Source organism: Rhea pennata, chromosome 4 (genome assembly GCF_028389875.1).
Source record: "Rhea pennata isolate bPtePen1 chromosome 4, bPtePen1.pri, whole genome shotgun sequence".
Classification (NCBI taxonomy): domain Eukaryota; kingdom Metazoa; phylum Chordata; class Aves; order Rheiformes; family Rheidae; genus Rhea; species Rhea pennata.
Window position 1 is genome coordinate 19,799,580 of NC_084666.1, and position 13,148 is coordinate 19,812,727.

The 13,148-nt window shown below is 43.2% G+C and overlaps 1 protein-coding gene across 4 annotated transcripts in view; it reads right to left on the minus strand.

Annotated features, from left to right (window-relative positions):
* The window catches only part of CCDC149 (coiled-coil domain containing 149), a 53,916-nt gene extending 43,887 nt beyond the window's left edge, over positions 1-10,029 (minus strand). For 2 of the 4 annotated variants that reach the window (XM_062575405.1, XM_062575404.1), the window contains exons 1-2: positions 9,287-9,500; positions 295-456 (exon numbers count right to left, since the gene is read on the minus strand). In XM_062575405.1, coding sequence (XP_062431389.1) covers positions 295-456; positions 9,287-9,346 — 222 coding nt within the window. In that variant the 5' untranslated portion in view covers positions 9,347-9,500. Of the gene's footprint in view, positions 1-294; positions 457-9,257; positions 9,501-9,957 lie in introns of those variants that run through there. The other 2 variants (XM_062575406.1, XM_062575407.1) reach the window with 2 other exon arrangements.
* Between the last annotated feature and the right edge of the window lie 3,119 nt (positions 10,030-13,148).

Genomic DNA, 13,148 nt, shown 5'->3' on the forward strand with positions numbered 1-13,148 from the left:
TTCCATAACAGTACATTAAGTTGCTATGGAATAATATTACTGCAGTCAGTTTTTAAATGGAATTATAACTGAAACTAATTTTCTCAGAGCAGGAACTATTGTTTTGTGTCTTATATAACAGCAACTACCTCATCAATGCATAATAAATGAGTAATAGCATCATCAGGACTGTACTACCGCAGGACAACTGTAAACAATCTTTAAATATTTTTACAGATATCATTACGGATTTCTTTCCAAATTCAGGTCCATTCTTGTCCCCAAGTTATACAATATTCCTAAAGAACAACCTACAATCAGCTCCCGGTATTTCTTTTTCAGAGACTGGTGTCGTTCCCGCAGCTGGTTGGCCATAAGCTTGTACTGGTCTCTTTCCTGTTGACAAGTGTCCAGCTCTTTGGAAAGGATTAGCAATGCCTCCTTTTTACTTTCCAGCTTCCGTTTACACACCAGATACTGCAGAGGGGAGGGAAAAAAAAAACAAACAACCCATAACTGTAACAAACCACTTCTACCCCAGCCAAAACTGGACTGCATAGACCCAGTTTATTTTCTCAAAGAGCATTCTTTGCACAGCACCCAAATCTGACACCAGTCGTCTTAACACACTATTACAAACAATTGAAAAGATAGCTGTTGTATTAGAATCTGGAAAGCAATCTGTAAGGCCACATACTCTCCTGATTACCATGTTAAAAAATTCAACAGTTTAAGTTTTCTTATCTGCTTCCTCACATACAGTACTAAGGGAAATCTCACAACCTAACCTGAAACCCTGGGAAGGGTGCTAAAAGGAAGAAGCTTTTGCAAACTCCCTTTGCTACTTACCTCCATAATGCATAGCTCTTAGCAACCAGCCAAACAGCATTTTCCACTTCATTCTCCTTTCCCTCCCCCTCTTCCCCACCACTAGCAATGTTCTCTGCGCTCAACCACCCTCCTAGACAGTGGATGAGAGCCACATTATGGAAGAAAGGATAGCATGAGTGGCAACCAAAACTTACCTAGCATCTGAGACCATTACAGTGAGATACGATATAGGCACAGAGAAAAGAAACCAATCCAGTCCCTTGGCGCACTATAGTATTACTTGCTTAGTAAATCAAAGGAATGGCAAATAATGGAGGAATATCGTAAGCATCTGACTGGAGACAGAAGTGAGCCTTCCCCTTCCATGCTCCAGCCCCCCGCCCCCCGCCTAGCTTAGGGCTCATGCTCAGAGCTAATGCACAAAAGGAAACAGAATCTGCAAACCTTCGCTGCCCTGCACTAGTCTGATCTACTTCATTGCCTTTCCCTATTGAGAGGAAGAGGGTAAAGCGTACATCATACTTTCCTGCAGTGGCTGAATTTTACCTATCAGAAGTTTCCAGCAACTTTTTTCATTTAGCATGATGTTCCATCAGCAAATTCTTCTCACCCATCACTTGACACTATTCATGCTAAGGTATATATTTCTATTTCTGATGTTACTCACATGAGATGTGGCACTAAATACTTTGTGAATTTGCTCTGCAAGAGACCAAATATCACAGCACTCATGAAAACAATTTATAGTTTCATTATATACTCTGACAAGAATACTTTGTCATTATGGGCTCTTGTACAAAGCAAGAGCATCAGCACTTCCACACTGTTCAAGTCAGTGCTGTTCTTTGGGACAAAAATCATTACTCATATATACTACTTGCTTGGAACTGACTTTGTTAACCTCAATTTCAAGTAAATGAGAAAGTGAAAAGGGAGTCTGGTATACTAGTACAGCCAACATTTTCCAAATATTGTATATGCTTTGCTGCAAAAAGGCGGGAAGGGAATGAGAAAAGCAATTCCAAGACGGATCTGAACTCTCAGAAAGGACACTTCCACCTTGGATTAATTTTATTTCTGGCAATATTGAAGTTGAAATCCTGCCATAAATTTTCTGGATTATGATGCCTTGGCATCAGTTTTACAAAGGCAACTCTATCTATGTGCTTGTGTCCTTACTGATACTTTACACAAATGTCAGGTCCCCTGATAAAACACTGAAAGGCATTGGAAGCTAAACTTTAATATTGTCAGCAAGTGATTATAGTGACACGGTAAGCAATTTTAAATTAAAAAAAAAATCTTTTTTTTTCACTTACAGTAAAATATTTGTCCTGACAATCTCCTTTCTTTTTGCTAATTTCATCTCATGCCTTAGCCAAGTCTACAATATGTCTTCACTAAACTGTTTCTAAATACTAACAATCTGATACAGTAACTGTAAATAAAACTGAGCGAAAGCAAACACTCAAATTACCTCAAAAAAAGAAAAAAAGGACAGAAAACTCCAGAACAGAAAATCTTGTCTTATTCTTTTTATCAACAGGAAGACTGAAACCAGCACACAGAGCCAAGGCCTACGTGGCCTGCAGAACAGGTTATACATAATGTACACAGTGGGAGGGGAGCAAAACCAAACATCTCGCCTTCGGGTATGTACACCTGCGGATACGGTGGAGTGGACCACCAAAGTCAAAGGAGCTAACTGGCATCTGAGACAACAGATTACAAAAAAACCCAACGTTTATTGGGTGGGAAATGCAGGTCCAGTGCTAAACAGAGCCTGGAGCTGACATAAACCCCAGGGCCTCCCCGAAGCGCACACTGCGAGCACGAAACGCGGCTTCGCCTCCCACGGCGGCGCTGGCGCGGGTGAGGGCGCGGGTGAGGGCGCTGCGTGCTGTCTGTGCGGCGACGGTTGCTGAGCCCTAACAGACTGCAGGGACAACTGTGTTCAGAGTCTAAACGAAAAGGAGGAATGATCGCCTCCTTGTGTAAACTATGTTTTAACTTGACGGATTACATACTGATAAAGTACCATATGGAAGAAAGCGGCTGTGCGTCTCTCATCAGTGTACCGTCTGGATTTTACTAGAAAAAGGAGCATCTAGCAGACTTTCTGAAAATATTTTTGTTTTTTTGAACATATTGACTTTCTCCCCCAAATAGGATAAAAACAGTAATAATGTAAAGTAATTTGCTTCCATGTGTTTATGGTACAAGAGACAATAAATCCACAGCATTCCTGTAGAATCTGATTATCAGCAAAAATATGCTTCTAATTCCAATTACTAGGTCTGAAAGAAAAACAAATTATATTAAGATGCACCTCAAAGAGGTTATTCAATGTGTATGCTTTTGAATGTTAAAGAAGGTATGGCCGTAAAGTGACTTAACAGACAAGTATCAGGAAAAGATTCTATTCAGGGAAATAATTGAGTCCCACCAACAATTTCCTATATATGAACAAACAAGTCCAGCAAAATTGGTATGCTGTCAACAGGAACACAGGAACACAACAGTCTTTCTGGAACAACATAAACAATATGGAAATTTTTCAAATATATTCTCAGAAAAAGCACTTAGTAGATGTTTCTGGCATTCCAGTAGAGATTTCTTCCTCTATGTTTGAAGGAAAAATACTATGTTTAGCATACTGACTAATCAGTGGGACAAAAAATTGATCTCTGTAATGCATTATAGTTACAATGAAATATTCTTACGTCTTTTTTTTAATTGATGCTGAAAAAGAATCTTTGGATCTAAAAAAACAAAGTTAAGTATGAACCGGCTACTATACTTTCAATCTAAAAGCTACAACATGCAACTTTTCCTAGCTGTGTAGTGACTTTTATCTACCAATTCACTGTTATCTGCAATAAAGCAAATTATAATTGCTACAAGGAAGATCATAATAATTAAAGGAATATATACGACATCCTATATCACTGCCTGAACTGCTTTACAGCCCGATAACTACTTTAGTGAAATTGAGTAAAAAGAGACTGACATTAGAGGAGAGTGGAATTGCTCCAAGGTGACCCTCTATATCAAACACTTACTATTTGTCCATTGCTATTTTTAGTGACAAATCTGGACAGATCTCATTAACAACAACATAGGCATGGTCTAACAATCTGATGAAGCTGGGACACTGTCAAGGTTTTAGATTTTTTTTTTTTATATACTAAAAAACATGCTGAATTCATATCACAAAATAATTTATTTTAAATTTGTATAAATTACCAGCCTATGTTTGGCTATTTTGTGTGAATTAGTGTCAAACAGGAAGACACTTAATTTCCTGAGAGTACAAGTACAGATATTACCTCCAAGTTTGGCTTTGGAATTACTGTGGATCATATTCTGTATGCTCCCAGTTCTCCAGATCTAGTGATCTCCTAAATGCAGACAGGAACCAATGTACATGGGCCTGAAAACCGAACACACAGCAAGCTCTCAGAGGAACAGCCACCTGTAATCACTGTCTTTTGGACAAGAGCTACAACTACTATTTAACTGTCTGAAGCGTTACCAAATTGCTCTTCACCACACTCCTGGAAGTAATTCTGTTGCGAAAACAACAAATTAAATGAAGTGTGCCTAAATGCATTGCAATGTCACTATCTGGGGTGTTTGTCGACCATGCTTTAGTAATGTTGCTCCTCTTGACTCCAGATTAAACTGGTCAATATATCTGGAAAAGTCAAGTAGTCAAACCCAGAGAAATACACAATTACTAGCCATTTGCCTGCCATCCCATCTCATCATGTCCTCATCTATAATAAAACCTCAGACAATGCAGTTTCTTTGGGTTAGCCCCTAATACTGACTCTGTTTTTCCTGCTTTCCTACACTTTCTTCACTAGCCCCCTTCTAATTGCTGTAGCATGAAGCAGGCTGGTGGCATTTACTGATCAACAGAAATGTAAGCAGCTTCCCAAAATGCCATTTCTGGTGTTGGTGTTATTATCCACCACGTCTTCATCGATCATTTAAGAATCAGCATCAAGTCATTTGATTATTCAAAAAAACATTGTTTGGTGATGCCCTTAAACATTTTGTACTCTATGCATCAGATTCATCATTATTTTCTCCTTATTTTTTCCTCAGCACCCCTAGGGGTGCCCCAGTGTGGAGCACGGACACCTGAATAACATACACTTTTTTGTTCCCGGAAAGGCCAGCCTGCAGCCCTCTATGGCAACTCTCTGATCGTTCCTGAGAGCTATGTCACAGTGTCAGCACTTACACCATTTCCACTCCCTTTTCCCAATGACAAGGCCATTACAACACTAACCCCATTACCTTGGGGCTTCAGAGCATCTCTTCCGCTCTGTTCTAGCCTACAGCCACTGGCATTTGCCCACATTTGGAAAAGCACCAAAATTAGTGGTTCTAATTAGTAGTCTATATGGTATCCTCACATAGGTTTGGTTAAGCACATTCCACATTCTGCTTGAAAAGGCAATGTGACAGAAAATGAAAGAGATGTTATAAACATGAATATCTCACTGATTTTCCTTCCTTTTCTCTCTAGTCTACATAAAAGAAAAAAAATCATGCAACCAAAGGAAAAAGTATGTTCTGCCAGTTACAAGCAGGTTAGGTTTCTCACTCTTATGCAACTAGTGAACAGCAGTTCTAGTTGAAATAGCTAAATGTTCCAGATATGAATTCTGCATAAAAGATAAATGAATCCCCAAAACTCTTTCTGCAAGTTTTAAGTTGCCAATTATTAGGGAAGAGAACTCAAATGCACATGTGTATCACTTCCCTCTGCTGTGCCAGTTAATAATCAATATACAGTTAATAATTAAGAAAGAACCTCTGCAGAATGACTGATCGAATGGAGACTATTTCCTCAAACTAATTTTAGGAAGTACAATCACCTATGCATAGCTGTAAAGAGCATATAGTGAATGCTGTAATGTGTGGGAGGTGACAAGGGAAGAGAAGCATTTTGACATTGGATTTAATTCTGAGAGTTGGCAAATCTGAGGGAGAACCCAGCAGTAAGAATGCAGGACAACCACTCTCGTCTGTGGGTTTCCTAGGAAACCTTTCTTGCTTCCAGTGGAGAAAAATGCCAGAAGTACACATTCTTCAAGCAGCATTAAATTAGGATTAGTGCCAACTCTCAATGGAGTTAATGGAAGAACACTCAGTGGAAAGGAAGTCAGCTCTCTGAAGCAAAGACAGAGGCTGTCGCACACACCGTACAGTTTCTTTCCTACCACACGATTGCCTGATGCTGTTGAAGTCATCCCACCCCACGGAGATCGCGGTACCGTATGCTCCTTTCCCACTCACTATTTATGTCATCAATCACAAATTAAGTGACTCAAAGCCAGACTATGTGGAATTCATGCAAAAACTCAAATCCCACCTTTCCGTATAGCAGAATACATCAAGCTGGAAGCTTCTCCAGTTCTCAAAATAGAAACTTGCGTTAATTGCCTCAACTATCCTCAGAGTTCACAGATAGCATTTTTCATTCATGTTATTTTTTTATTTATGTTTCATCCCCATTATAGAGGCAGGAAAACTGAGGCAGTAAGGAAATGACTCACAAGTTCAAGTCAACAGCTTAGCGTATCCACAAACTAGGCAATCAGGCCAAGAAGTAAGTCTGGATATTTAAAAATATTTAAAAGTAAACAAATAGAACTATACAAACAAGATTTTAGTGACCAAAATTGCTTTCAGGAATTCTCTTCTTTTTAGTGCGAGTATAGCATAATAATCTTACTGTGATAGCTTCCTAGCAGTGTACTCGGCAAAGCAACTAGTATCGATCATATTTTTCCTTTTTCACCCTCTTCCAGGTGAAAGAAGCACTTTGTTTGCATCAAGGATTTTTCTTGTTTTAAATAAGAGACATTCAAAGTCATATTCAAAGGAATGGGCCCTTCTCTAGAGACAGCATTTTGAGATTTATGAAGATCACTTGTTTCTGGAGGATTCAGGCCACGATCTCAGTCTAGCCAGTAAAAAAGTTCTTGTTATGGCTCAGTTTCATTTGTGTCAAAGATGCAAAGTTACTGACTAGCTCTTCATCCTATAGCTTAACATAGGCTTTTAAATATCCTGCCCTTGAACATAACTGAGGCTGTGCAGTGATCTGAAGATAAGAACAAAATCCAGATTAACTAAAAATTGTGTGGTAGCTCGACAGAAAATTAGAGCACAAACTTGATATCCGTTTCTCAAAAATTAGCTCTACACACTCAGCTTAGCCTGCAATGTTTAGAATCATTAGGAGTTATTAAAGCGGTCTGTCTGTCCTTGTTACACACATGTTGCTTGGGCTCAGCTGAAATACCCAGCTTGGGATTTTGTCACTCCACAGAAAAGAAGCCAGCAAGACCATAAAGAAGGTTAAGAAACCACAACAAATTTCAAGTGCCTAAAACCTCAAAACTTCTGCAACCACTACATACTCAGAAAGTTATAAACAACAAAATATTGTATTCCATCGAGCTCTATAAACCTTAAAGATTAATATATGTGTATACATACATACAAACACACACACACATAATTACTTGAGCTCAGCTAAGGAACAGGCAAAATCTATGTGAATTCTCACTCCTGAAGCTTGTTCCTTCATATACATTTGCAAGATTATCAGTGAAAAGAATGACTCCCTGTACAGCATTTGGGAAGCTGGCGTTTTCCCAGTATTTCTTACCACGTCACCCTACTCAGAGTTAGTTTAAAGGCTGTTCAGAGTACACGTGGTACAAGTCTTAGCACAGCACCAGCTATACACTAGGCCTGAAATGGAGTAAGTGGAAAAAATCTGTAAGATGAAGGCAAAAGAACAAGCAAGAGGCTCGTGGTGAACATGAGAAGAGTAGAGAAAGAGACATGAAAGGGTACAGAGCAAAGGGCACTGAAATGGAACAAAAAGGAAAAAAAAAAAGAAAATACAGAAAAAGTGTGGAACACATCAAAATAAACAAAATTATTTTTGAAAAGCTGTATTACAAAAATAACCAGCTATCTGTACAAGTGTTTGCATACGTACATTTAAAGATCAAAATTATATCTTGCCATTTTTCTCGATACCTGATTTTTAAACATATTACAGTTGCTTTGCCAAGCATTTTAATCAAGTGCCTCCTCACTTCCAAATTTGGAGGACCCAGTTTGTGGAAGCGACTGTGACCACTGAGCTGGATCCACTGGCTTCTGGCCTTTTTATACAAAGATTTTGTACCCAATTTTACATTTAACCATCCAACATATGGGATGTGGAAATGCTTAGAGCTACCAGGACTCTTTCTGTTTATGTTAGGCCTTCTATTTGACAGCACCTCTGAATGTTCAGGAAACATTGCGTAGGGAACAAAACCGTTAAACTACCCAGCAGATACTGAAACTAAGAGGCCTGAATAAGCTCTATAGCTTCCCCTGAAATTGGGTATTAAGGAATACAATACACTGGAAAAATGTATTGTAAGTTACTTCAGAAGTTAGAGCTACTTTCTGACAGACCCATTAGTATTAGTAGAACTTAATGGGTATATCATACAAAGTTAATCACAACAGCCAAAGAAACGGAAGGCAAAAGAGGGATGCCTATACCCTGACAGTGTGTGCTAAAGACCTTACACAGAAAAACAGCAGAAAAACAGGCTGTAGCCTGCTGTGGGAACAGAGGGAAGGGAAGAAAAAAAGGAATGTAAATCACTATGCCTCTAATTGTTCCTGAGAAAAAGAAATTTTACATATGCTTAAATTTTTGCAAGACTCTATATAGTTCAGCAGAGTCATTAAAATTTGCTACAATCAAGAAGCCTCTAAAACAGAAATAAGCCTTCACCCAGACAATATGATTTCAGGACTGAGTTTGTAGGTTAAATCATATAAAAAGTCAGAATGTTCCAAAGTAACTCAAAATGACTTTTTAAAGTCAAGAACAGGGACATTTCCTTTTACCTTGCCTCTGAAATTCTCTTTCTCACCCTCCCCTGCCACGTGACACCGCCCCTGCACCCCAAATAAAGCTTCCTTTGGGATCTGAGATGTCAGGTGCAACATTCATCACCAGGATGCGGAGAAGCATACTTTCTCCACTTCCCTCTGGATTACGTTGCGTGCTCGACAGCACTTGTGCGTGCAGGCAGACCGCAATTCTGGAAGTACGGCCCAAGCACAGACAGCCCTGGGCCCACACGCACTCCCACCGAAACCCCCGGGAGGCGTGACAGGTTCGGGGCTCTGAACTCCCGCATCTTTTCGACGGGTCAGGGCCCCAGGCCATGCCTACACGAGGCACATGCCTCTCAGTTTTGTCTGTAAGCTATAAACATGAAAACATTATTTTTATAGTTACACTGTATGGTAGCGCAAAAGTAAGTACCCTAATCTACTTTTAACTTTTTGGAGGCCTATTAAACTGATTTAATGTTGATGATATTCCTTTAAGTTATACTGACCTCAAGTTGTTCTGAGATTGGTGACTTACCCTAAATGCAACGTCTAAACGCCGTGGGTTTTGTAAGGCGAACGCAGCAGGCGACGACATCTACCGCTCTCGTACCCCAAAACTCTGCCTGCTTGCAGCCGGTCCCGCGCCCCACGCTGCTCTACTCTGCCCCCACGGCCTAACGGGCACCGCGGAACTCAGCGCCCCCGCGTTCGCGCCCCGTGACCCGGGCCGCGCGTCTTCCCCGGACGCGTCACGCGAGGAGGCTCCCACGAGCGGGCGCGGCGCCCACGCCGCCGCGGGCTGCGGACCTCGCGCGGCCGCCGCGCCGCGCCCTGGGCCGCTCAGCGCTCCGGGCCCGCGGCGCCGCCTCGCCTCGCCGCGCCGCGCCTTCCCCCCGCGGCGCATCCGGCATGTTTCGCACCAGCGCCGCGACCGGCGCCTCAACGGCGGCCGCCAACGCCAAGGCGGCGCGCGCCAGCGGGGCGCCCGGCGACGCAGCGCCCGGCTGCGGGCAGCGCTGACGCCCGCAGCGCTGCGGGGCCGCGCCGGGGGCCGCAGCGCGCCGGCACGGCGGCCGCCCGCGCCCCGCTGCGGAGGGGGCCGCGCCGCGCCGGGCCCGGCCCCGCGCCGCCTAGCGGGAGGCGGCGGCCGCGCTCTCCGCGCCCCCCGGCCCCGGCCCCGGCCCCGGCGCGCCCGCGCCGCCTCACCTCGCTCACCAGCCCCTGCCAGTCGCTCTCGCTGCGCCGCGAGCTCATGGCTGCGGCGGGCCGCGGCGGCGAGCGGCCCCGCCCGCCCCGCGCGGCCTCCCGCGGAGGCGCCGGCGGGCAGAGGCGGGGCCTGCGGCCTGCGCTCGCCGCCCGGCCGGGGCCGCCCAGCGGCGGGGCGGCGGCCGCGCGGTGCGGCGCTGGGGCTGCGGGTGCGCACCGAGCCGCGCACGGCAGGGCAGGGCACGAAGGGGGCAGGACGCGCTCGGGGCGCGGGCGAGCAGCGACGGCCGCGAGGCAGGGCCGGGCCCAGCTCCGAGGGCGCCCGCCCGGCAGCGCGGCCCCGAGGGCGCCCCCGCGGCGAGGCAGCCGGCGCTCGGCCCCGCACGGGAAGGCCTGCGCAGCGGCCCTCGCGCGGGCAGCGTCCGCGGGGAGCCGCCTCGCGGGCTCCCGTCCCGCCCCGCCTGGACCCTGCCCGGAGACCTGGACGCGGTCCGGCGTCGGCGCTGGAACGGCCCGCTCGCAGCGGGGGCCGCGGCGCTTAGCCGAGCGCCCTGTTCGTGCTCAAAGCGGAGGAGTTCGGCCTGCGCCCCGAGCTCGGCCGCGTGCCGGAGCGCGCGAGAGACGCGGCGCGTAGCCGAGTCGGCGGGAGGACGGCGACTAGCAGCGCTCTTCCCTGGGGAGTGACCGTAAAACCGCTTCAGCGACCACTTTCCCAGCTGGGAAGCTTGGCTGCGCTGTGGTGGTGGTGAGGGGCACGGAGGCCGCTGGGCGTTACCACAATTATTCTTTGTTTCAGATAACACAGCAAACAGAACCAGACGGAACAATAAAACATGCGCCCGTTGTTCCTTACGACGGTTTCCACCACTGTTTAGACCCGTTTGTGGTTTGGCATCTAGGCACGGTGTCATTTTGTTCTCTAACACAGGTGTGAGATCTCCTCTTACAACTTCACAGCCCTTTGAGCAGCGACCTCCCGGCATCGCCGTTCATAAAATTTCTATTCCAGCTGCTACGTTTACAGCTGATACGGGAGGAAAGGTAGACCACTAGGCTAAACCCAGCGGGAGTTCTCTTTGAATGTAAGATTATCAAGTTGAACAAATGTCCATGGTTATTTACAGACCACAGCACCCTGAAACTGGTGGTAAAAGACCAGAAGGGCAACCACCTTTAGCATGCAACTGTAATTCGATAAAGATATGCATAGAGTTCATATATTTTGCGTGCAAATTATAAATCAAGTTTAGACATTTTCTCCAAATCGTAGTCCATTTTCTTCTAAATTAGCTGTTCTTTGCAAACACTCTATAACTGTACTGCTCTAGAGAGTACATTCATCTTTCCTCTTCACATTTTTCTGTGGTTTACGGTATCATTTGTGCAATATATCACAATCTTACTTGTCCTCTTAGGCTTCTGTGACAACCAATTGATGAAAACAGCTTCTTGTTTGCACCAGCAAATAGCAAATAATGAAAAATAAATCAAAAAGAATTATAAATTGAACCCACTGATTAAAAGAATTGTTAATAGTATTAGAATGCCCATCATTTATATAATAGGTAAACAGGTAAATACTATAGGTATGTAGTAAATATAGGTAAAACTATATAAATAGGTAAATAGGTAAAACTGTAAATGCTAGTATAGCTAAACAGTACAGGATCTTTTCCTCATTTTTCTCCACATCTGCAGAATACCCATCCTCTTTTTTGCCCTGGTCTTGTAGTACTCTAAATTCAGAATATTCTTGCAGAAAGAGCTCTGCTTATAAGAAAGATAACTCTCAGCCCTTATTTTTGAAGAATATCACTCATTTTAATTCCAGAGTTTCTTGCAGTCCTCGCAAATATAATGTATTTGTTTTTATTGATACTAATTATTCAAATGAAAAGTAAATACTCATGAAAGAGAGGTTGTAAAACAAAAAGAACTCTCAGTGTTGCTGGCTCTTATGTTTTTATCATAAATCTGATGAGAGCTGGAGTTTTTGAAAAAGCCCAAGCACTTGGATGAGAACCACTTTCCTTTGAAGTAAAAGAACATTCAAGCGAATAAGTGAAAAATAAGCTGAAATATGCTTTAAGTATGCTTGATAGGATCAGAAAGCAAATAAAAGAACCAAAATATGTATTTTTAAATAATCACTTTTAGTGCCTGGTATCAAGCTTTTTGGCAGCTTCTTCAACTTTTCTGAGCCTCTCTGTCTGTCTTACCAGTGGGTACTGCAATATTATTACATAGTGGTCCCAGCTGGGATCTGGTTCCTGTCTAGACAAATGTACACTGAGCTATGATACCTGTCTTAACTCAGACAAAAAAGTCAAGAGTAAGATGACACAAAAGAGGTATTATAAATAGGAAACTGAAGAGAGAAGCAATTACCTTGCCCAAGATAAACAGAACTTCAGACTTAACCAGGAAGTGAAAATGCAGGTTATACAGGTACCAATACACTGCTTTCACTGCAAAACAAACCAGAAGTCTTGATTTTTCTTGTACTTCAGCAGCTACTTTTCCGCCATCACCTTGCCAGCATCAGAGGAACACACTATTGTCATTCAACATCTGAAAAAATCATTTCTCAACCTTGCTCTTCAGCTACCATTCTATGGTCTTTGTCACTAGATATGCTATCTTTGTTGCTTTCTTTCTCTGTACATTGACTAGATAAACTTATCTGCTTCTAGTGTTTCATCTCTCTTCTGTGCAGTTCTGCTTTGTAATCATAAACACCATTTATTTCTTCAATCTCATATTTGTATCACTTCTAAAATCTCCGTAGGTATCTTGAGTTCATCTGTCTTTTTATGAGATTACTCTCCACTTCTCTAAGCATTTTCCATGGTTCATTAAGAAGGCTTCAAACTTTCTAAACCAATCTTTTTTCCTAGAAAAATTACAAATTCAGAATCAGATCCAAACTACTGTGGCTCTTTGATGCAACTACTCATATATACTCATGCAGGAGATTTAAATAACAGTTTCAAAATACAGCGTTCAGAAATCAGTGTCTTTGTCAGGCATCAAGGAAAAAACAACCTTTTCTTTATCCATAGGTAGACCAATGAATGGGATCACTTAAATTTTGCTGCTGATTTTTGTCATCATTTATCTGCTGCGCTAACATGATTGTTACATCCATGTTCTACTTTAAAGAAATAGATGATTAAAAAAAAAAAAACAAA